The sequence below is a fragment of the Trachurus japonicus genome, chromosome 12, assembly GCF_045865225.1.
Source record: "Trachurus japonicus isolate A0001 chromosome 12, Traja_1.0".
Classification (NCBI taxonomy): domain Eukaryota; kingdom Metazoa; phylum Chordata; class Actinopteri; order Carangiformes; family Carangidae; genus Trachurus; species Trachurus japonicus.
This window is the reverse complement of record NC_140918.1, coordinates 23,579,081-23,599,748: the sequence shown is the minus strand read 5'-3', so window position 1 is coordinate 23,599,748 and position 20,668 is coordinate 23,579,081. Positions and strand designations below refer to the sequence as shown.

The 20,668-nt window shown below is 40.4% G+C and overlaps 2 protein-coding genes across 2 annotated transcripts in view; one reads left to right on the top strand and one right to left on the bottom strand.

Moving 5' to 3' along the window:
• tsc1b (TSC complex subunit 1b) overlaps positions 1-6,815 on the bottom strand; it is a 37,938-nt gene extending 31,123 nt beyond the window's left edge. The window contains exon 1 of the mRNA XM_085793879.1: positions 6,513-6,815. The gene's annotated coding sequence lies outside the window, so the exon portion shown is untranslated. The remainder of the gene's footprint in view (positions 1-6,512) is intronic.
• Positions 6,816-9,214: 2,399 nt separating this feature from the next.
• On the top strand, positions 9,215-12,916 carry gfi1b (growth factor independent 1B transcription repressor). Its single transcript, XM_085793878.1, has 7 exons — positions 9,215-9,416; positions 9,863-9,963; positions 10,338-10,514; positions 10,619-10,848; positions 10,967-11,104; positions 11,660-11,825; positions 12,320-12,916. The coding sequence occupies exons 2-7, from the start codon at positions 9,870-9,872 to the stop codon at positions 12,496-12,498; spliced, it is 984 nt and encodes a 327-aa protein (XP_085650004.1). The 5' UTR covers positions 9,215-9,416; positions 9,863-9,869; the 3' UTR covers positions 12,499-12,916.
• The last annotated feature ends 7,752 nt before the right edge of the window (positions 12,917-20,668 follow it).

Below are 20,668 nucleotides of genomic sequence, written 5' to 3'. Positions count from 1 at the left end.
GAGGCACCGTTATGCAAAAGGACTCAACCCTGAACGTCTACGGTTGTACTGCAACGTCCACGGACTGATAACACAATGTTTGTTTTAATCTACAAGTACAACCGAAAACAATGATTGCAAGGTGTGCGTTGGCTAAAATGGCATTAACCGGCACAAGGTGCAGAGATAGCGAACAAATGTGAGCTGTCTTCACTTGTTTGCCAATTCAACAGACGTATCTAAATTAGATTATACCAACATTTTCGCAACAGAGGCTGCTCTAATTGGTTGATTTATCTTACCGTTTAGCAGCGTATGAAAATGAAGTGTTTGTAGTGGTGAGGCCACAGAAAGTTCCCCTCAGCACTACAGGTGCATTTTATTGTCTTTTAAAACAATGCTTTGGTTTTACGGCCCTAAACTTAACTGCTCTGGGGCCTCATATATAAACGTGGCGTACGCACACTTTCCACGCAAAGGTTGTGATTTATAAAAAACTGACCTATATACGTACGCATAATTTGGAGGAAAAGGGGAATTGGTGACAAAGATGGTGTGGCTGTGAACTGAAATCAGATTATGTTTTTATTATCGCCTGTCACACATTTAATTTCAACCCGTACCATGCGTTAGATCAGAATGATTTAACTCAACAGTGTTATTTTTGCATTGTTCTGAGTAATTGTTTTGGAAACATCCTCTTAGAATCTGGAAATTCAAAATCAAAATTCCTTCTCTGTATTTAATCACCACTGTCTCTCCGTCATATTGTCCACTCCCGGAGCGCATGGGGAGGACAGGACGGCGCGGGCGCGGCTGCATGGAATAAGGCATCCAGTCCTAACATGGTGTAAATAACTAGATCTTTTCCTATGATACTCACTGTGAACATATGATCGAGAGTCAATTAAGTCGTTACATTCTGTTTTCTTGTTACGCCACTTTCACACCTGCAGCCAATTTACAACACCGACAGAACAACAGCACATCAGGCTCAATGACATGCAGATCACATTCATGTGGTGGTTTGCATTGACCATCTATGGTTGAAAAAAAGGGTGTGTACAGGGCGCAACGTGAAGCCGATTCAGCTGCGCACACTTGCAGGAACTCTGTGATTTATAATGCCGAGTTTGTCTTTTATAAATATGTATATTTTTTGGCACACGCAAACTTTGGCTTTTGGGCATACATACACTTTTAGTAAGAATCCTGCACAGTTTTATAAATGAGACCCCTGGTTCAGTCTCACCAGCTTTATTTTTCAGCATCAGCATGTCGGTGAAAAACTTCCTTGCTAGCATGCTAGCCTTAGCAATTTTATAAGATAATCTTACATCAGTGTTGTAAATATTTAAATGTTAATATGTTAATAGTAAACACATTTTTAATTCTGCATAGTATTAAAAGTACTTTATTTAAGGTATTATGACTGTATATTTTCCAGAGAATTATTTAAATTACCATTTTTATGGTCAAGTGCTAATATTTAATGCAGATATAAAAATTATAAAAATCAAACAATGTTAAATTCCTGCATTAGTAACTAATTGATATTTAAATAGCAAATCCTCATTATTGTTAGTGGTGATCCTAACAAAGTCTCATTTTATTCAGGTGTCCTGTTAAGCCCTGACAGTGTGACGACACCAAACTACACAGTCAGCACCGTCACTTTTCTCACTATTGTAACCTGAGCTCTACAGAAACACTAATTTCATCACCAATCTTCTACACCAATCTTAGTGTTCAGTTTACATGAGCTGAGAGAATTACAACTGAGTCACACACAGCTGTACAACACAACAGACCTGAACTATCACAGTGAAGCACAAACCAAGGCAAGTCCAGAGAACAGACTGGGGATGGATTAATCAAACAAATAAGGCGGAAAAACCCTCAGAGATGTAATTAAGACTGTGTGACGGATCCCAATACATGACCTGCACCTTATCTGACGCCGCTAAAGCCAACTCATGTCAATCCTCCCTGTTTAACCACTGCTGCCTTGAGCAAAGACTTGAACTCATGAGGTATATTTTATTTAACAGCTATTACACCACAGCCGGAACTTTGCTTTAAAAACACAAACTCACCCTATGTGTTTACAATTTCAGGTTACAAGCCTATCAGCGATGTCCGCGGTGCATTTAGACGAGACGCTGAGTCAGTCATTAAAGTAAAGGAGAGCTGTGCAAATCTCCATCTGAAAAACAGGCATAAATAATCCTGATAGGCAGGTCATTATCATCAGGGTGTCTGCACCGGTGCACCCGGCAGCTTATTCCCTAACAGGAGTTATGAATCAGCACCAGAGATCTCATCAGTCTCTCAGATCTCCCTTCGACACTTTAGGCCGCACACTCAACTCAACTGATTAGAATCCTAATATGGTTGAAATTGGCTGTGTATTTTACCAGCTTAAAGAGTATAAACGTTTCATTAGCGCGGGATAACGGGCCTTTCAACACAGAGTCACATGCTATGAAAAACCAAGATAACGTGGCGCTTGTTTAGAAAGTGAGACGAGACGATTTATCTCATTTCCTCTCATGAAATCTTATGTCAGATTAAGACGCTATGGGGGGGGGAAGGTGGCGGCAGTGCCTCTCCCCATGTTCACAGAGAATCAAAACAAGGCAATAAAAAGCTTGAATAAGTTCCTGTATGTTGATTCACAGACGAAGTCACGACGCAATTGTCCCCTTGTTATCAATTAGCCGCCCGGTCATGGGGTTTTCAGGGAGTCGGGGGGTGTGGACTGTTTTTCCACCCTCATCTTCTTCGCGCTGGGACAGGTCAGTGGCACAAACATGAGCCACACCGAGTGTGATTCTCAGGCAGCTTGCGAAAACACTCCGGTCAGGAGGACACAAAGGAGCTTTATGCAGCCCAAGCGCTTCCATGTACATGCTGGAAATAACATTTGGCTATGTGCGAGCTGCTACCAACAGGCTCCTTTTCTCCTGAGTCAATACTTTCAAGCAGTTTTTCGTTTAAAAAAAACAAGACAAAAAAAACCAGAGACAAACCATTATTACCATGAACCAACCTGCCCTGCTCAGTTAGCAGAGAGAAGCTTGTTTCAGGAAAATAGAAATATTGTGGACTTTACCAACCTCAGCAGCACTTAGGGCAACAACCAACATCATTTTCATTATTGAGTACTCACTACTAATTATTTTCTTTATTTAAAAAAAACTAATTGTGTGTTTTATAAAAAGTCAAAAAAGATTAACATTCAACATTTTTTCACAGCTCACATCCTCAAATTTCTCCTTTCTGTTCAAAAAACAGTCAAAACAGCAAATATGTCAAAGTTATACTGAAATTACTTTTGGTACCAATTTAACTGCTGCTTATATATTTTTGATAGTAAATATTTTCTTGATAATAAATTCACCTTTTAGACTAAAACATCCAAAACAGTGACACTGTCACAAGTTCTAGTTTGTTTCATTTACTATCATGTCACTTTGTCACTTCTGTTTTTCTCAAAAAAAAAATAACTAAAATGACAAATGGATAATCACATTGGTGGCTGATACATTTTCTAGTCGACCACCTATAAATAGCTGCAGTTTATGTCCAAGTTTGTCCGAGACATTTCAACTATAATAGCAAAAACAAAATTGACCTTTGACCTCTGAGCAACAAAATCTAATCAGTTCATCCTTCGGTTCATGTGAACATTGGTGGCAAATTTCAAGGAATTCCCTCAAGGGCGGCGGTGCTGAGATGGTGTATTCACCAGAATTGGATGGACAGACAATAACCTGCGGCCACCGCTGTCTCCAGCATGGAGACATCAAGACAAAGAAAAGCAGCCAAGTGTCAAATTTGAGAAGCTGGGACCAGTGACTGTGCACTTGCAATTTGCTTTATAAAGGCACAGAAACTTACAAGTCAATATGATAAGAGGTGAATGTTATGCACGCCTGCTAATATAATTTAATACAATCAAATTCTGAGACAATGGTCAATTGTTTTGACTGAGTTTACAATTATTCTCAGATCAATTAATTTAATATACCTGAATATGATGATAAAAGCAGATTTTTATTTCAAACCAATTTTAATGAGAACCTACAGTGTAAGGCCAGGCTATGCACAAGGGTTCTAGTAAAGAGTTCTCTGATATTTATCTAAATAGCTGTCATTTAAACCCTCATGTGGTTGTTTATCTCATTAGGCTCTGAGGTCAAACTTGAAGTTTGATTGTTTGGTTGGCAGTTTCGCTGTTCAAGAAATTTAGTAATTGAATAAAAATACAACAAAATTGTGGATCATGTTTCATAATTACAAGACAATTTCCCACAAACACGAGAAAAATAAACTATTCAAAGACAGCAAAGTGAATACCATTTAAAATCCCTCAGTGCCAAAAGACACAAGACAAGCAGCATGAAGAGGACATTTTATGGGCTCAAATTAAGGTCAACAAGATGTTAAGCTTGTAAAGTGATGTTGACAAATAGTTCCAAATTTGTGGACCTAAAATTGTGGACGTAAAATAAATCAGAGTGAGAACTTCAAGTCTGCACATGTGTGGAAAAGATCTGTTAGAAGAAAAGAGACTGTGTGGATAAAAACTCAACACTTAGAAATGCTCTTGTTAACATCTGTGCAGATACAGAGCAAAGAAAATTAAGTGTAAAACTCAGTCACATCATATGTGACGCTGAAGTTACAAGCATGAAGTTTGACCCTGTTTTTACACCTGAATCTGAAAAATGGTCCAATCAGAGAGCAGGTTGTGTTACCTCCATCCCCACTGCAGGTCCTGATAATCAAACCTTCATTTTCTGCTCATCATATAAACCCTCATGCATCACAACGAGCCCATGTTGTCGTGTATTTTTCAGGATGTTGCGTGGACATGACGGCAACACGACTTCCTGCTTTCCGATTGGACTCTGGTTTGTGTTTACACCGTCACGGTCCGCTCAGATTGTGCTTTGACGCAGATGTTCACAGAGTGCAACATCACCACTGATATCATGTGTTCATGTCGTGTTATTCATCACACAGGCCTGTTTTTTTTTAGAGGATTGCAAAGGTTGGTTCACAAACACAAACCGGACTTATTTGTGGAACATCTGAAAATCTTATTGAATTAAATTTGAGTCCATAACATCTGAGTTTTTTGGGAGACCGTGGTAAACCGCATTACTGCATCTGAAACCAGCCTTACACTCCCAGGATATCCCAGAGTCCTTCACGCACTGACAGGCAGCTTGAGCTGTGTTACAACCTCAGGCCCCTTAATTTAGATCAGGAGACAGCCATCTTATTTTAGACTACGTTTTATTTTGCCAAATTCCTGTATGACTGTTTTTGATTAGACATTAGAGGCTGCACAGTTTCTTGTATTTAGTCATAGGAAATAGGGTTGCTTTAGAAAAACTACAGCATTGATGATGAAGTATTATTGTTCATAATGGTGCCAAAAATCAGCTGTTATGCTGGCATTTGTATGAAAAGTTTTAAATGGTACAAAGCCCTACCAAGCAGGTGGGGCTTTACAAATCCAACCCCCCTCCAGAGTAATATGGCCATTGAAAAAAAATCACATGACTTTAATAACTTCACTTTTTGGTTTCCCTAATCCTGACTGCAGCCCTGTTACCATAAAGTTAGCATTTTGATTTTTTAGATGAGGTCCTGTAGACAGACATCAGGCCCAGGCACAGCGAGGACAGTGCAATGTGACAGAGGGCTCGAGGAGGTCAGTCTGTTTAACTAATGACCCATTTGCTCTGCATGATGGCAAGCAGGGCCTGGGAGATGATGTCTGGGTAAACACATGCTAAGAGCAGGATATTAATGACCGACGTGATAACAGGAGATGAACTGTCAGGCTGAATCCAAGTTTGATCCAGCTAAAAGACAGAGCCGAGGGAGCATGATGCAGAGAGCTGCATCACCATCAATGCTGAGATGCATAATGAGACATCAAAAAAACAAATTAAACTCACATAGGCCTTAGAGGCACTGTGTAGTAGCGGGGTGAACACCGACAGCGGTGCACAGAGCCCCGGGCAGGCTGAGGAGCGAGGCTGGAGAGCGGCAGAGCTGCTGTGTGGGGACTGACCACTGGCTGCCGCCGCTGCCGCTGCTGCTGCTGCTGCTGCTGCTGCTGCCTGTCGTAAACAACTCGCAGAGAACAATGGGCAGGGTTGGGTTTACTTTATCCCCTTGTAAAAATACATAAGCAGCCATTCTCTGCCGAGCCCGACACCGCCTCAAAACGCACCGGAAAACGCAGATAAATTCACGATGTTGAGTTTTAAGCATCAACATCCACTAAATCAATCACCGGGTCTTTCGGAAAACAAGTCAGTCCCACCGCCGAGAGCTAACGTTAGCTGGGAGCAGCGACCCACACTCGGTCGGGAATTCATCTTGTCTGTCAGCCGCGTTCAGACGGCGGGGAAGGAAGCCGTACAGCCCGCCTGAGATAAAATAAGTCCCGTGCGTTGAGATTCGCTGTAAGAAAAACACATTAGATGTAAATAATCGGACCTGTTTACCTGTTAGAGTAGCTGCACTCCACAGGGCGCCGCCATCTTGAACACCTCACAGCCCATCCCACCGCAGTCAGCCTCCGCTGTCGGGCTGCATGCAAACTAATCCCACAAGTTAGCGCCCCGTGAGTTGCAAGCGCAACTTATGCCGTCAATTTACCACCGAAACATCTAAAATAAGTTGGATAAATTACATTCAGTAACCCAGAGATACAACTTCCATCTGTGCCCCAGCGAGACCATCCGCTCAATTGGCTCTACTGCAAAGCTAAAGGTTGTTTTCCCAGTCTGCTCATTGGTGGAAGGATGAAGTGTGTGTAATGCGGTTTCGCGTGACCCACATGTGAAGAGCGCACGCGCAAATTATATATGTTTTTTCACCAGGTAGTTGAGGAGTGTGTGAGGAAGCTCATATTTGCAAAGGAAAAAAATGTTGTTGTTAAAAGTGGCAAAAAAAGAAAAAAGTGCCAAAAGTAGGGGGGAGGGTCAAGTCAAAATAACAATTTACAATCTAGCTAGTATGGCTATACCTAGTCATTTAGCCTATATGTTTCACTTAGGCTATTTTAATAACTTTGACTCAATAAAGGTGATGTTTGTTCAAATTATGACAGGAGAGTTTCAGGCCTATTACATTACAGTAGATAAGATTTTAAATGTCATGTCCAGTTTAGCATCTAATTCAGAAAGGCAAGAGAGGGGGATTTTATTTACATAGCACAGAGGTCATCTTTGGGGATAGGCCTACAAGAAGAATCTTTGAGAAGCATGCATGATAAGAAAACAGAATAAGGCACAAATTATAGCATCTCACTAATGTGAAATATTGAATGCTCAAATGAAGACAGAAACATAGAGCAGTTTTAAGCCAGCAGCTTGGGCAGATCTGAACTTCAACACAAAATGCTGCTGTGTGCAGCATCATGGCTGAACACCATTTCACCCTGTTTAGTTAACTCCATGCACCACCAACTGACCTGTGGAGTGCCGCTGCATATCTTAGAGACCCACTTGAACATGTCTGAATATATTCAGGGCACAGATTGTTTTGTGACAAATGGACAAAAAGTAAAACTTTGAATTCAGCTCTGTAACTGACAGGAGGCCAGTGCAAAGAGCTGAGATCATATTTGAGTAATATGACAATATTAACTTAACTAAAATTATGTGTTTTCTCAAAAACCCTTACAGAAGTATTCTGAATAAGGTGCAGCTGTTGAATCTTATTTAGCCATACAGCGAGAAGGAGGGCCTATTGGGACCCTCACCACTTTAACCAGCCCTTCATTCAGACAATGTGTGTATGTCCACAGTTAGTCCTGCACCAGTGTTATGCTCCACCTATGGGCAGTAAAAGCAGCAAGTAAACATACATAACCTTCACACCGACACCTGATGTGTTACAAAACCATCCGTTTTGAAATTCTGATATGCTCAAACACATTTTATCCTGAATGATTTTCATTCCACAAAATATTACATGGGGCTTATTTAATATTGTTTACTTCTATTGATCCCAAAAGAATCCAGTTTTTCTATATAAACCTACACTGTCTGCTGATGATAAAGCTCGTTTAGGCTACATGTATAATTGTTCATTTTCATCTTAAAACTATTTTTTTCTGATTGAAACAGCACAAAAAGATGCTCTGCTCTCCCATAAATGACTAATCCACTCAAACCAACTCAAGTTAACACACTGAATGTCTTTTTCTCCATGCTCCAATCTGATGCCAGAATTTATTATTAAAAAATATATATTATTTGTTTATTTTTAATCCTAATAATTCAATCTTAAGTGTGCAATAGGTAAAGATTTAAAATACATAAAACCTATTCAAGCGGCCACTAGATGGCGTGCTTGTACTTCTTCCCTCGAGTAAATCAACTTCTCAGTCACCTTTCACAGCGTTTATCGATGGTTTATCGGCTCCTCCACTAGATGTTTTTCTTTCTTTCTTTCTTTCTTTTTATTTTTTTTTACAAGTCTCCTCAGGTTAACATAAGTATTAATGCTGTAGCCTATATATATATTTAACCTATTTGCCAGTCCCTTTGTGTCCTATGTCAACCCTGCTCCTTGGTATCGCCTGCATGCGTGTGTGTCACCAGTCCATCCCCAGATCTCCAAAGAAATCTGTCACGACTATATTGATAATGCTTTTATAAACACAGGCAGCAGTCAACAGTGTTATGTGATTCCCAGACTGGTTTGGCATGTGTATCTTTGGAGGTGCTACAGTCTCATATGATCTTATGACCAAATCGTGCACACAAGTTATACACACATTACTTGAGGTAAATCCTGTAAATCAAACATTGGTAGGTGGGTTGGATTTTATTTTCTTTCCTTTTTTTTCTTTATTTAACGTTTAAATTATTAGGCCTACTTGCTTTTGCTTTTTTAAAGTTGTAATTAACATTTATATAAACATGTTTGTTTTTTAATTAATTGCCTGCAATGCAAATAAACAGGATGCAAATACATCGTCCTTAGTTGAAGACATTAACATATAACTTAAAACATGACAGTCTTCAACTCCATCACATGTCCTGGGAGCGCTTGGTGTTCAGGCTAACTGTTGTAAGGGCAGCACAGGCCCTAGTGTTTTTCTAGGCAAATTTCCATGTGCAGGTTGGCCTTTTCATTGGTTGCAACCACACTCAGATTCCCCTGCGAAGTTATCTGATTGAAAATCAGGGAGGGGAGAAAAGAGACAGCAACAAGTGTGATGGTTTTACACTGCTTTGCTTTCCTGACCTGGATTTAACGACGCATTTTCCTCCGCGGAGACAGTTCGCATCCAAAAGAAGAAGGAGAGTACTACTGGGCCTTTAACTTTTAGCTTTTTATTTTTTTAATCAGGCCTGCGACACCTTTAATTTCGACGGGAAGCTGCTCTGTTAACGGTGAGTTGCCTCCGTCTGGGAAATTAAAGCGTCAACTAAGATGAGGGTGAAACTTTGACCAACTTTTATAACTTTTTTCCGAGAATAACAGGATAATATAAGTTGGTAAATGTCCAAAATGTGTTAATTTATTACATTTTTGTCTTTTATTTTAAAGAAGAAAGACGAACAAACAATATTTCAGCTCTGCTAATGAGTCTGCTTATAGTTTACCATATGGATATTAATATTATTATAGACTTTGGTAACGCGCCTGTCATTTCAAACGAAAAGGATACTAACCCATAGGTGATGAAGGTTTTCTCGGAATATGTTTAAATGTTAGAAAGTGACAGTTTTACCAAATTTGACCTACTGTAATAACATTTTTTTTAACTGTTAGGCTATTTAAATGTGCAAATAACCTGTAAGACTAGCTTAAATCTAACATTGTCTGTCTGGTGTAGGATCAACATGCCCCGGTCATTTCTAGTGAAAAACAAGAGGTGTGTGTCTTACAATGTTCACCGATCATATGAAGACGAGCCGAAGGCCCCGATATGTACAGGTAAGACCAGAAAAAAACCCGACATTTTATGAAATATATGACAGAAACAACCTTTAGATCAACGAGACTATAGCTGTTTATTTTTTTATTTCCTTCTATAACCATTTTAAAGCAGCTTGCAGTGTTTGACACATTTGCATAAATGTCAGTTTTTAGGCAAATTTTCAAAAAATGATATGTTAATCATGCATGTGCCATTAATTGACAAATACCTAATTTTAACACTGAAAATAGACAGAAAGTATTAAGACAAAATGTCCTAGAGGAACTACAGGTTTTGTTTTTATTTGGATATTTACTTGCTGTCTAATCACACAGAGCCAAGTCCTCTGTTTTTATCAATCACATTTCTATTTGTTGTTGTGGATTTGCAGAGGTCCCACCAGCAGTTCCGAGCCCAGACCCTTCAGACAGGCCGCAGTCAGTGAAGCACTTTCCAGATTCAGATCGTAGTTCATGTGAAAAGGAGGTAGAGCTTGCGTGTCCTATACCTGTTCATCCTGAGCCGGCCAGACCCCCTGCAGCTCCCACGCAGCCATACTACCTGACTGGTGAGCCGCTTGTACTCTCCCTGCATCTCTCAACTTCTTCTGCTCAACTTTAACTCAGAAAAGTAACAAAAGTTTGTTCCATTTTCTCATTTGTGCTCCCTCAGAGCCTCAAATGGCAGAATTTCCTCCTTACTACAAGCCGACATATGCCTGGGAACCGGTGCCCTCCTCCTACGAGCTCCGTCAGATGAGCTTCAGCCCCACGGTGCTGCAGCATGCCAGCTCTCTGTACGGCTCCCACATCAGCCGCAGCCCACAGCCTCAGCAGCCTCTGGACTGCAGCACGCACTACTCACCCACGTCTGACACCTACCACTGCATCACCTGTGACAAGGTATGCTCATTGCTCCCCACATCGGCCTCACACCTGCATATGACATATAGGAAATTCAGGAAATAACAGTGATTTGACTTGGTCAGCAGGGTTTATTGATGGACTTCCTCTGTTTCAGGTCTTCTCAACACCCCATGGGCTGGAGGTTCATGTCAGGAGGTCGCACAGTGGGACGAGACCGTTCGGCTGCAACATCTGCAGAAAAACCTTCGGTCATGCAGTCAGCCTGGAGCAGCACATGAATGTCCACTCTCAGGTATATAAACCACTCTAAACCACCATAAGCCATTTCATTTTGAAGATGTTCAAATCTTGAATCTTCTGTGAAGCTCTGACACTTGAGGCGAGAGAGAGTAATACATTTTCACTTGAAATGAAGTTAATTCAAAGATTATATGATTTCAGCATATGATTTAACAGTAATAAATAAATAAAAACAATAATGACTGTTACTGTCTTGAATGGCACTGCAGTTTTCACCACAAGGTCTATTTGGTGGCTCCTCTGAGGCTCTCGTTCATGTCACATGATCTTCCTCCACCTACATTTTGCCCAGTTGTCAAGGAATTGAAGTTTTTCAGTCGTGTTTCCAACCACTTTTAAAGACTGCTCACCTGTGTTGGTGTGAAAGCTTAAACCAACTGTAACATTTGCAATCCGCTGAAAACTGGGCAAAGTCCATCTGCTGATGAAGATCATGTTTTATTTTTGAAAGCAGCAGAACTACTACAGTAAATGGACCTTGTAGTGAGATTATTTCATCGGCTGCTGTTTCTGACATCCTTCTCTCGCACTTTTTGTTGTTGATCAGGAAAAAAGTTTCGAGTGCAAGATGTGTGGGAAAACATTCAAGCGCTCGTCCACCCTGTCCACACACCTGCTCATCCACTCAGACACCAGGCCGTACCCCTGCCAGTACTGCGGCAAGAGGTTCCACCAGAAGTCGGATATGAAGAAGCACACGTACATTCACACAGGTGAGTCACAACATGGAGATTATTTTACAGTGGGTGGCCATTATTTTATGATGGTAGTAGAAAAATAAAAGTGTCCATTCCTCCTCTTGCTGTAATCACCTGCTTTCCAAGTGCAGCATGCAGGAATTGTTTCCAGGAGTAATATAACTGCTGATAAATCAGAAAAAGAAACTTAAACAAATGTCCCGTTGATTTGCATATCTGGTTTTCCTGCTTCGTGCAGAGCTCTGTGAAAGGAACTTTATGCAGTCCACATTTGTTGCCAATAAATGTTTGACAAATCTGAACAATGGCACGATTCTTACCTCACTCAATATATTAGTGCAAACTTTTATCTTTAAGGTAAAATAATTTGGCATATTTTTTCAGAGCAGATGATGAACCTGATTTTCCACCGAAATTAAATTGCAACTTCTCTGCACAATACTTTGACAATGAGCCAAGATTTCTTTGAGTAGATTTCCAACCGTTTTTTTCTTCTTTTTCTTCTGTAGGTGAAAAGCCACACAAATGCCAAGTGTGTGGTAAGGCATTCAGCCAGAGCTCCAACCTGATCACCCACAGCAGGAAACACACAGGCTTCAAGCCGTTTGGATGTGACATTTGCTCCAAGGGCTTCCAACGTAAAGTGGATCTCCGCAGGCACCACGAGAGCCAGCATGGCATGAAGTGAAACGACCACATGAGATCCCTCAACTGAACAGTTGAAGGTGTTTGTATACATGTACAATACATTTCTATTGAAATTATATATTGACGCTAATATAACCTAAATAGCTGGTATATTTTAAATGGTCTTCACAGAGAAAATTACAAGAGTAAGAAAACTGTGAAATCAAATTGATTTAACTTAAATGTCATCTGTAAAGGAATTGAGTAATTAATTCAAATGTTTTTCATTATCAGTTAATATATTGTAAGATTGTAAGTGTTATTCTTTAAAAGATGTGTTTATACTACGTGGATGAATGGGAGATGTTCGATGTGTATTCTAGTTAATTTAAAATATGCTTAAGCAATGCAAATTAGCCCAGTTCTGTATGTGAGTTGATAAATGCTTTCCTTTGAAAATAAAGGGTGTAGTGAGAAGGAAAATCTTTGATTGTTCTGTTTAATAAGACATACAAAGTGAAATAAAATATGCGATCCTTCACAGCTGGAGGGTAAAACACACACACAGTGTTTGTCTAAGATGACAGGATGAGCACTGTCTGTAAACACACTTTTTTCTCACTGTTGGACTCTTTCAGGTCTTTCAGTGTGTTTTAATGAGTCAGTGTCCTGTCGGTGCAGGATGTACAATACACGACTGTGGCCTCAAGTGAAAATCTCTTGCGGGACCAGAGATAGTATGCATTCAAATAACACACCCGGAACACCATGCAAATCCAAGTCTGGAGCTCTATTCATTCCTGAAAGCCGACTAGAAAGAGGATGGAGGAAATTCCACGTTGCGCAAATGAGATAGGCTATGTCTCTCTGTGTGATGCAGCTTTCTGGGTATTGCTGGAGAGGCAATACCAGCTCTTTTATCACAGTGAAAAATCTAAATCACACAAACCGTCAGGCAGGCCAAAATGAATTCTGTTCACACACTTGCATAGGCTCCATGCAGTAGTCTTGATTCTTGGCCTTTATGGTGAATCTAATGGGATAAAGGGCTGTGGAAAAGGGGATTGATTACTTAGTCAACTGTCACCACACCCAGTCAGTCTGTTGGATTTAGTTTAACTCACCACCTTCCTCAAACACGAAACCTGTTAGGACTTTAAGCTGCTCTAGGCAAATCAGATCATCATCCCAGCCTTTTAAATCTGACAAACACTGAGTTAAGCTCAGTTGCAGTTTGTAAAAATATTTCTTAAAAGTAGGTAAGTTAGACCAGAAATTCATGATAATGAGCCGTGTTTTCAGCACAAGGGAACCTGACTGGGAGTAAAAATTAACGAATTGATAGCCCCTGTACTAGTAACATTCTTTCCTAAAAGAAATGACTCATAAGTGTTGATTTCATTATATCATTTAACCAAGGTACATTCTATTATGAAGGGGTCAATTTTCACAGAGTCTATAGGCCTAAGCATATGGAGCTTGTTTCTTGTTTTGCTTTGCTTTGCTTCTATTCATATTCTTTTCTACCTTAAGCTAACATGCAAAGCAGCGAGCCTTGGTTCATCCAGACTGCATTAGTCTACCAAATCACTGTAGTGTCCAGCCTTTAGTTATGAAGTTGTGGTTCTCAGAAGATGTAGCCTACCACTCCTTGTCTTGTGAATGCAACAATGGCAGGACTGCTAGGTCAAGTGCGGGGAGCATACATCAGTCCGACTGCCCAAAAGTCCGACGGCTCATTTCTCCGACTACCCATTCTATAGTGTTAAGGTTAGGTTTAGGGTAAGGTTAAGGGTTAGGGCTACTTAAGTCGGAGAAGTGGGAGGTCGGACTAATGGACGCAAAAATAAAGAAATGTATGGTCGGAGAAATGGGTAGTCGGACAGACGTCATGCGCCCGGTCAAGTGCTGTTAATGCTAACACTGCTGTGCAATTTCAAAACTGCGTGGAAGGTGCCTCTAACTTCTTTGGTAGTGTGGGTACATTTATCTTATTTGACATTTTATGCTATGCTCAGTGATTCCAGTCAGACTGCAAACAAATTATTGGCTTACTATACTGAGCATTATACACTGTAGTATTTGTCTCAAACTCTGAACTATGACTGGAGTATGCATCAAAAATATTTTTATTCTGCAGGTGCAGATGAATCAACAAGATCATCAGTTCGACTTGGCTAGTTGCTTATAGGCCTAGTTTTTTTTGGAGGGAAGTAGGCTACATTGAATATTTTAAATCAATTTCACTCCACTTTTAAGTTTAGTCAACAAAGGAAGAATAGGCTAGAGACTGCACATAGAGTTGGCTTCTGCTTGAATGATGCACGGCCAAAGAAACACAAGCCTTCATTGGCGATTTAGCCTAGCGTACTCATTAAATGACGAGATCACAGTCAGTGAAGTAGACCTACAAAAGTTTATTCATGGGTGAGTGGGGGAGTAGAAATCAGTGTAGAACAGGAAAGAGAGGAGATGTGAGGGCTTACTGTCTCGCAAACAAATCTGACAGCTTTATGCAAAATGTGTTGGTATTGCCAGGGCAACAGGGTCTGTTGTGATCCTGCGGAACTACAGTTAGGCCTGCTGCCGCATCCTGGTGTGAGGAAACAGAGCAAATCAAAATCCTGCACAGGTAACCCAATAGAAACGACAGGCAGAGGATCATCTGGGGTGGGACTAAACAAACAGGACATAGGTCCTGAAAGGGGAGGGGCAGTGCTGTGGGGGTAGCTATAGCCTGAGGGAAAACGGGAAAAAAATAAAGAAAACGTGCAGGCCTGTGTGCACCTGTAATTCTTTCACCTGTTACAGGTGTTAAAATCTCCATGCAGTGAAGTAATTTTGATTTTTTTAAACGACAGTTGTTCTTTTTCAGCTGCAGAGACTAGTGGAGGTGTTTATGTGGTTTCCCAGCCCCTGATTTGCATATGTATGTTGCCTGATGTGCTGTGGTATCCCCAAAGTTGCAAATGTCCTGATTGTCTTTCTAATTATTCTGATCCTCCAAGGCTTTACCAGTAACAGTCATTGACTGTAAGAAAAGCAACTTTTAATAACACAATGTGTTTTATTATTTGTGCCTATTATAGTTACTGTGTGAGAGAGGGACAAGGCATGAGGAATATGCAGCATAACGCCAAAGGCTGGACTTGAAACTTGGGTTCTGCTTTCTTAGCCTCATGGGTATGCACTCTGAGGTGGGCCATTGGGGCTCTCTGCACAGTATCTTTAGTGCTATTTTAGTATGACAGACATCAGGTTACTGTCTGTATTGTACAGTAAGTCACAACACAGTCTGACACCAAAAACAGTCTCAGCGCCAGCAACTGCAGTGATCTATCAAATCTGTTCTGTTTTGTAAAGATCAACTAACAACTTAAAAATCAAGACTCAAACATCAGTACTGTGTTGTCATAACCAACAGAGCCCAATCCAAATGCAGCTATGTCTCTATCTCACTCACTCACACACACACACACACACACACACACACACACACACACACACACACACACACACACTCACACGTTGACTCAGACAGCGGGTAAAGACACGAAGCACAGAGCTAAAATTTGTCTTGCAAATGAGATGCATGCAAATGAACCCTGGTCCGTGCTGTGGAAACACTGCGGGATGGATGGATGGCTGAACAAGCCTGAGGCAATGATGACACATTCATGGAGGACAAACTGGGAGATCCACACTTTTCTCCCTGCAAGACGCAAGAAATGTCACGGGAATCTGAGTGATCATTTAATGTTGTGAGATACCTGTCACTGTATGGACCTCATGTTGCGACTTTGGATATCCCCCCCACCCCCCCAAAAAAGGAAACAATATGCAATTATGAATTAATCATAATGTCAGAAAAATCTGTTTTTTTTTCTTAGACTGTTGAATTTGACTTCACGGAACTTGTAGTACTTTAGTTACCAGATGAAAAATAATTATGATAATACCTTACGGTTTCCCAGAGAGAATATTTAAATGTTACAGCAGCAGAGGGAAGAGGTCAAAAAAGATGCATCCTGATAAACCCAAACATTGTGCTATACAGGCTTTCACAGAATACGCTGGTGAATAGAATTACCAAATTGCTATAATGATCCTGATGTAATCAAGATTTTTTATATTCATATGAATAAAAATATGCATATTACACACTTTAAAATAGTAATATTTTTAGTGTATGGTGCGAGGAACTTCATTTTGGTGTTGGGACCCACAATTAATTCATTGAATTATTAAAACAATAAAATGAAGTAAAGATTCACCAAATCTTATCACAGGAAAGCTCGTTGTTTTGTGAAGTCAGTGTTAACATTGAGTGACATGCCAGTGATCCATCACTTTGTTTTTAAAATGGACAGAATAATCCCAATGTAAAAAAAGAAGAAGCTGTCAGCAGATTTCCTCATATGACATGGACACAGGAAGATGCTGCTCTATGATCACATCCGCTGCTGTCACACATGTGGGGGTGTGATACTATTTGATTGCCAGTAACACTGTGTTGTGGTCCTGCCCTCCTACAGATAAGTGCAGTGATGACGTCTACAGAGGGCTGCGCCGTGAAGCGGGATGAGAGAGAAAAAAATAGGCTACATCAACATTTCTCTAAGTTACTTTTTCAAGGATTGTGGGTAGCCTAACATATCCTTCAAGTTAGATCCTGTTTGTCGTTATTATAAGAATGCAGGAAACAGAAAAAAAACTACTTGCTATCTTGAATTATGCTCATGACATGTAGGCCCCTAGTTCATTTTTACAGTTAAAAGCATGAGCTTCAAATATTCTTTTTAAACACTAGTTTCTCCTGATTTTTAAAATAATCATGTAGCAAAAAAAAAAAAAAATCTGCAGGATTTAAAGGCAGTTTAGCAGACATTCAACTGCAGTGGTTTCCAATCTTGGTCTCAAGTCTCCAGTGGGTCGGCAAAGATACAAAAGAGGATTCATGAGATGATACACAGCATCAGAAAGATAGAGGAAAAAAGTACTTAAAGGTGTACAGAAAAGAAAATTTAATTTAAGCCCACTCTGGGTCATAAAATTAGTGTAATAACTCATCTATCAGACGATGTAGGCCAAACTTTGTGCAAAATTCTATTTTTGAGTAAATCCGGGATATAAGTGTGTATTTTTTTCCCCGCATTGGATATTGCAGGCGCACGGATTACACGTCAGCCTGTACAGGATTCACCAGCCACTGATATTGGATCCGTAATCCGTCATTCAAACGTCTGAGACACGCACACACACACACGAAGCTCGGTCTCACCCCAAGCTTTGAATATCCCGCCCGCTCGATAACGACCAATCAAATTCGTTTTCCTTACTCGGGTAAACTCGTGTTGCAGCTCGTGACAACAGGACAAACGGCCATTTCTGTACACCTTTAACATCATTTAGTTTAGTTTAGTTTAGCGATTTTAGCTAGCTAGCGGCATGACTTCATGGATAGGTGTCTGTCGGTCCAGGCTGACATCACACTGTTGGATTGGTTGTCAATCATAGAAGTTTTTCATCTCACTCCATCATGAGGTCAAAGTTTTATAAAAGAAATACTGCCGGCTACCTGAAAAAGTAGTGCAAGTCACACTCTGCTTTGTGCTAATCAATAGCCTACACATCACCTACTTAAAGGTGCCATATGTAAGAATGTGGCCAAAAACAGTTAGCTACTGCGGTCAAATTCAAAACACAGTGATCTCGTTTTTTTCTCCCAGCCGTAGCGGCAGCTCAGTGGAAGCAGACCGGAGGCTGAAATGCCACTGACGCCGCCGTGACTGGGAGAGAGGGCTAGGTGGCGCAATGTGCCATCACGTAAATTCAAAACATAAACATGATTTGCAGTCTGCAAAAAACGATTTTTAATGCGAATAATCTGGCTGTAGCCTACTATTGTTGTTGGTGAGTTCATCATGTTATATGAACATTATTCCTGAGTCTCTGTGACATATTAGGAGGATTTTACGGCCAGTTGCTTTAGATTTCTTACATATTGTACCTTTAACATGAATAAAATCAGCTAAGAGGGTGAAACACGCTTTGGAAGACATCAGAAGTTATAGGCTATAAGAAAACATTGCAGCTCACAAGGCAAGCCATATTTGATTGTATAATTACATTTTATGTGTGGAGCTGACCGGCAAATGTAGGCAAGTTTGACATCAAAACCACTTGTTGAAGAAATTACCGGAGCGTAGGAACATTAGTTCCTGATTACCTGATAATCATCTTTTGTTTTGCCTACAGAAAATGGATCGGCTCTGTGGGTGTGGCCTCATGCCTACATCACACCTCCAAACATGGCCATCCATACAGGAAGCCTTTCCAACTGACACAGGGCGGTGAGAGACAGAAGCTGAGGGAGGGGGGTGACAGGAGAGAGGGGATATGCTGAGTGAGAAGTCAGAGTGAGTGGGAGTGGAGGGGGGTGAAATCTGAGGGCAGCAGGCTCTTCCAGCGTGAGTCGGGTGTCTGATAACCTTATCATGGCCTCCCCACACTGTAACGGCTGGAACAGGCCAGCAGACGGGCAGGGAGGAGCGGACAGGTCCTCCACCGAGATAGCACCAACCAAGAGCTGGACGGACGTTCTGTGTAGCCTACCAACACCCCAGTACAAAGAAAGAGAGAAGAGAAAGAGAAATATGATCAAAATCTTCACCTCACCACAGCAAACAACAGATTGTCAGTCAGTGCCCTCTGCTCCCTCTTTCCCCCCCACAAAAACACTGAGCTTTAAAACACTGTTATATAGACCTGAACGGGTTGAATGTCACTGTTTATGAAATTGATAAAGTTCTGTCCTGTTGATATTTTTATTTTCCTTAAACAGATCATTAAAAGAACATATGAACAGACTTTTAGTGTGGACATATTTTGGAGAATGAGTGGAAAATCTGACAAAACAAACTGAGATTCAGTTTAATTGAGAATAAAAAATGATATATGAATTAACGATGATGAGAGGAAAAGATATCTTTTGAATAGCAACATGGACATTTAGCCAGTAAATTGGCATTGGAAAGAACAGGCGTTTCCCTCAGGAGTCTGCAGGGACAAATGAAACAGCTAAAAGGGAGTGAATATTGAATTTAAGGAAAATCTCTCTTATTTACTTTACACATGGTGTTACATGTCCAACAGCACTCAAAGGTGGAAATGCCACATAAAAAAAGACCTGGGCACTAACTTCGTTGATGTTTATATTTCAACATTTAAAAAAAAAAGTTACACTGAGAAATAGACATTTTGGGATTTTTCTCTTTTACTCACTGATTTTTCATCTTTGAACTAACTGCTGAACTGACTGCAAATCTGCTGTAGCCTACTGAGAACACAGGGATGAAATTCTGTGTAGCCAACATGTTATAATTAATTTGTTGCAGTGGTCAGAGTCAGACACAAAACAGTATCCTGTTCAAGAGCTGACCTCTAGTTCAGGAAGTTATTTTTCTCATCTCTACAATATCACATGAATGCACCATTCCTGCAGACTGTCGTTTTGCACATCCAGCTGCAATTTCACACCGACACCTTTGACAAGAGAAATAAAAACACTTCATTGGAATACAAGATTGCTCTGAAAAAATAGTAGGCTACAATAAAAGAAAATCCTATTAGGTTACTCCCATCTCAAATGAAGACGATTCAAACAGTGAAATAGCCACAGGCCCACATTGTGCAAATCTAGTGTAAGGCTTTGTACTACTTGAAAGGAATAGGAAAAGAAGACAAACTAGAATTAAAGCAAACAGTGTTGACACTATGGCTGTAATTGCCTATATAACAGCATCTTAAATAACTTGGTAAACACACAGACACATCTGTTTTTTCAGAGTCCTTTTTCTTCTCCGAGGGGATGACAGTCTGTTGACAGTTTCTGGGAGGGACTGCACGCAAATCCTCTTTGCTAAGGTCCTTCTGAAAACAGTGGAGTGGACAGGACTGTCTCCTTCTGACAACACAAAGATGCTTTTTGCATACTGATGTACAAAATTACAACACATCGACAGAATCACATAAAGTCTTGAAAGTGTACTCAGAGAGATTCAGTTACTGACTTTTATTCAACTTTAATGGTACCAAGATTTTATTTCCACAGCCAATGTCCTTTATCAACTACATTTTGTCTGGACACACAGCGCCATCATGTGGCCATAAGTTGTTCAGCAACAACTATGATTTTAGGATGATATTGTTCAGCGAGTTGATTGTGACTT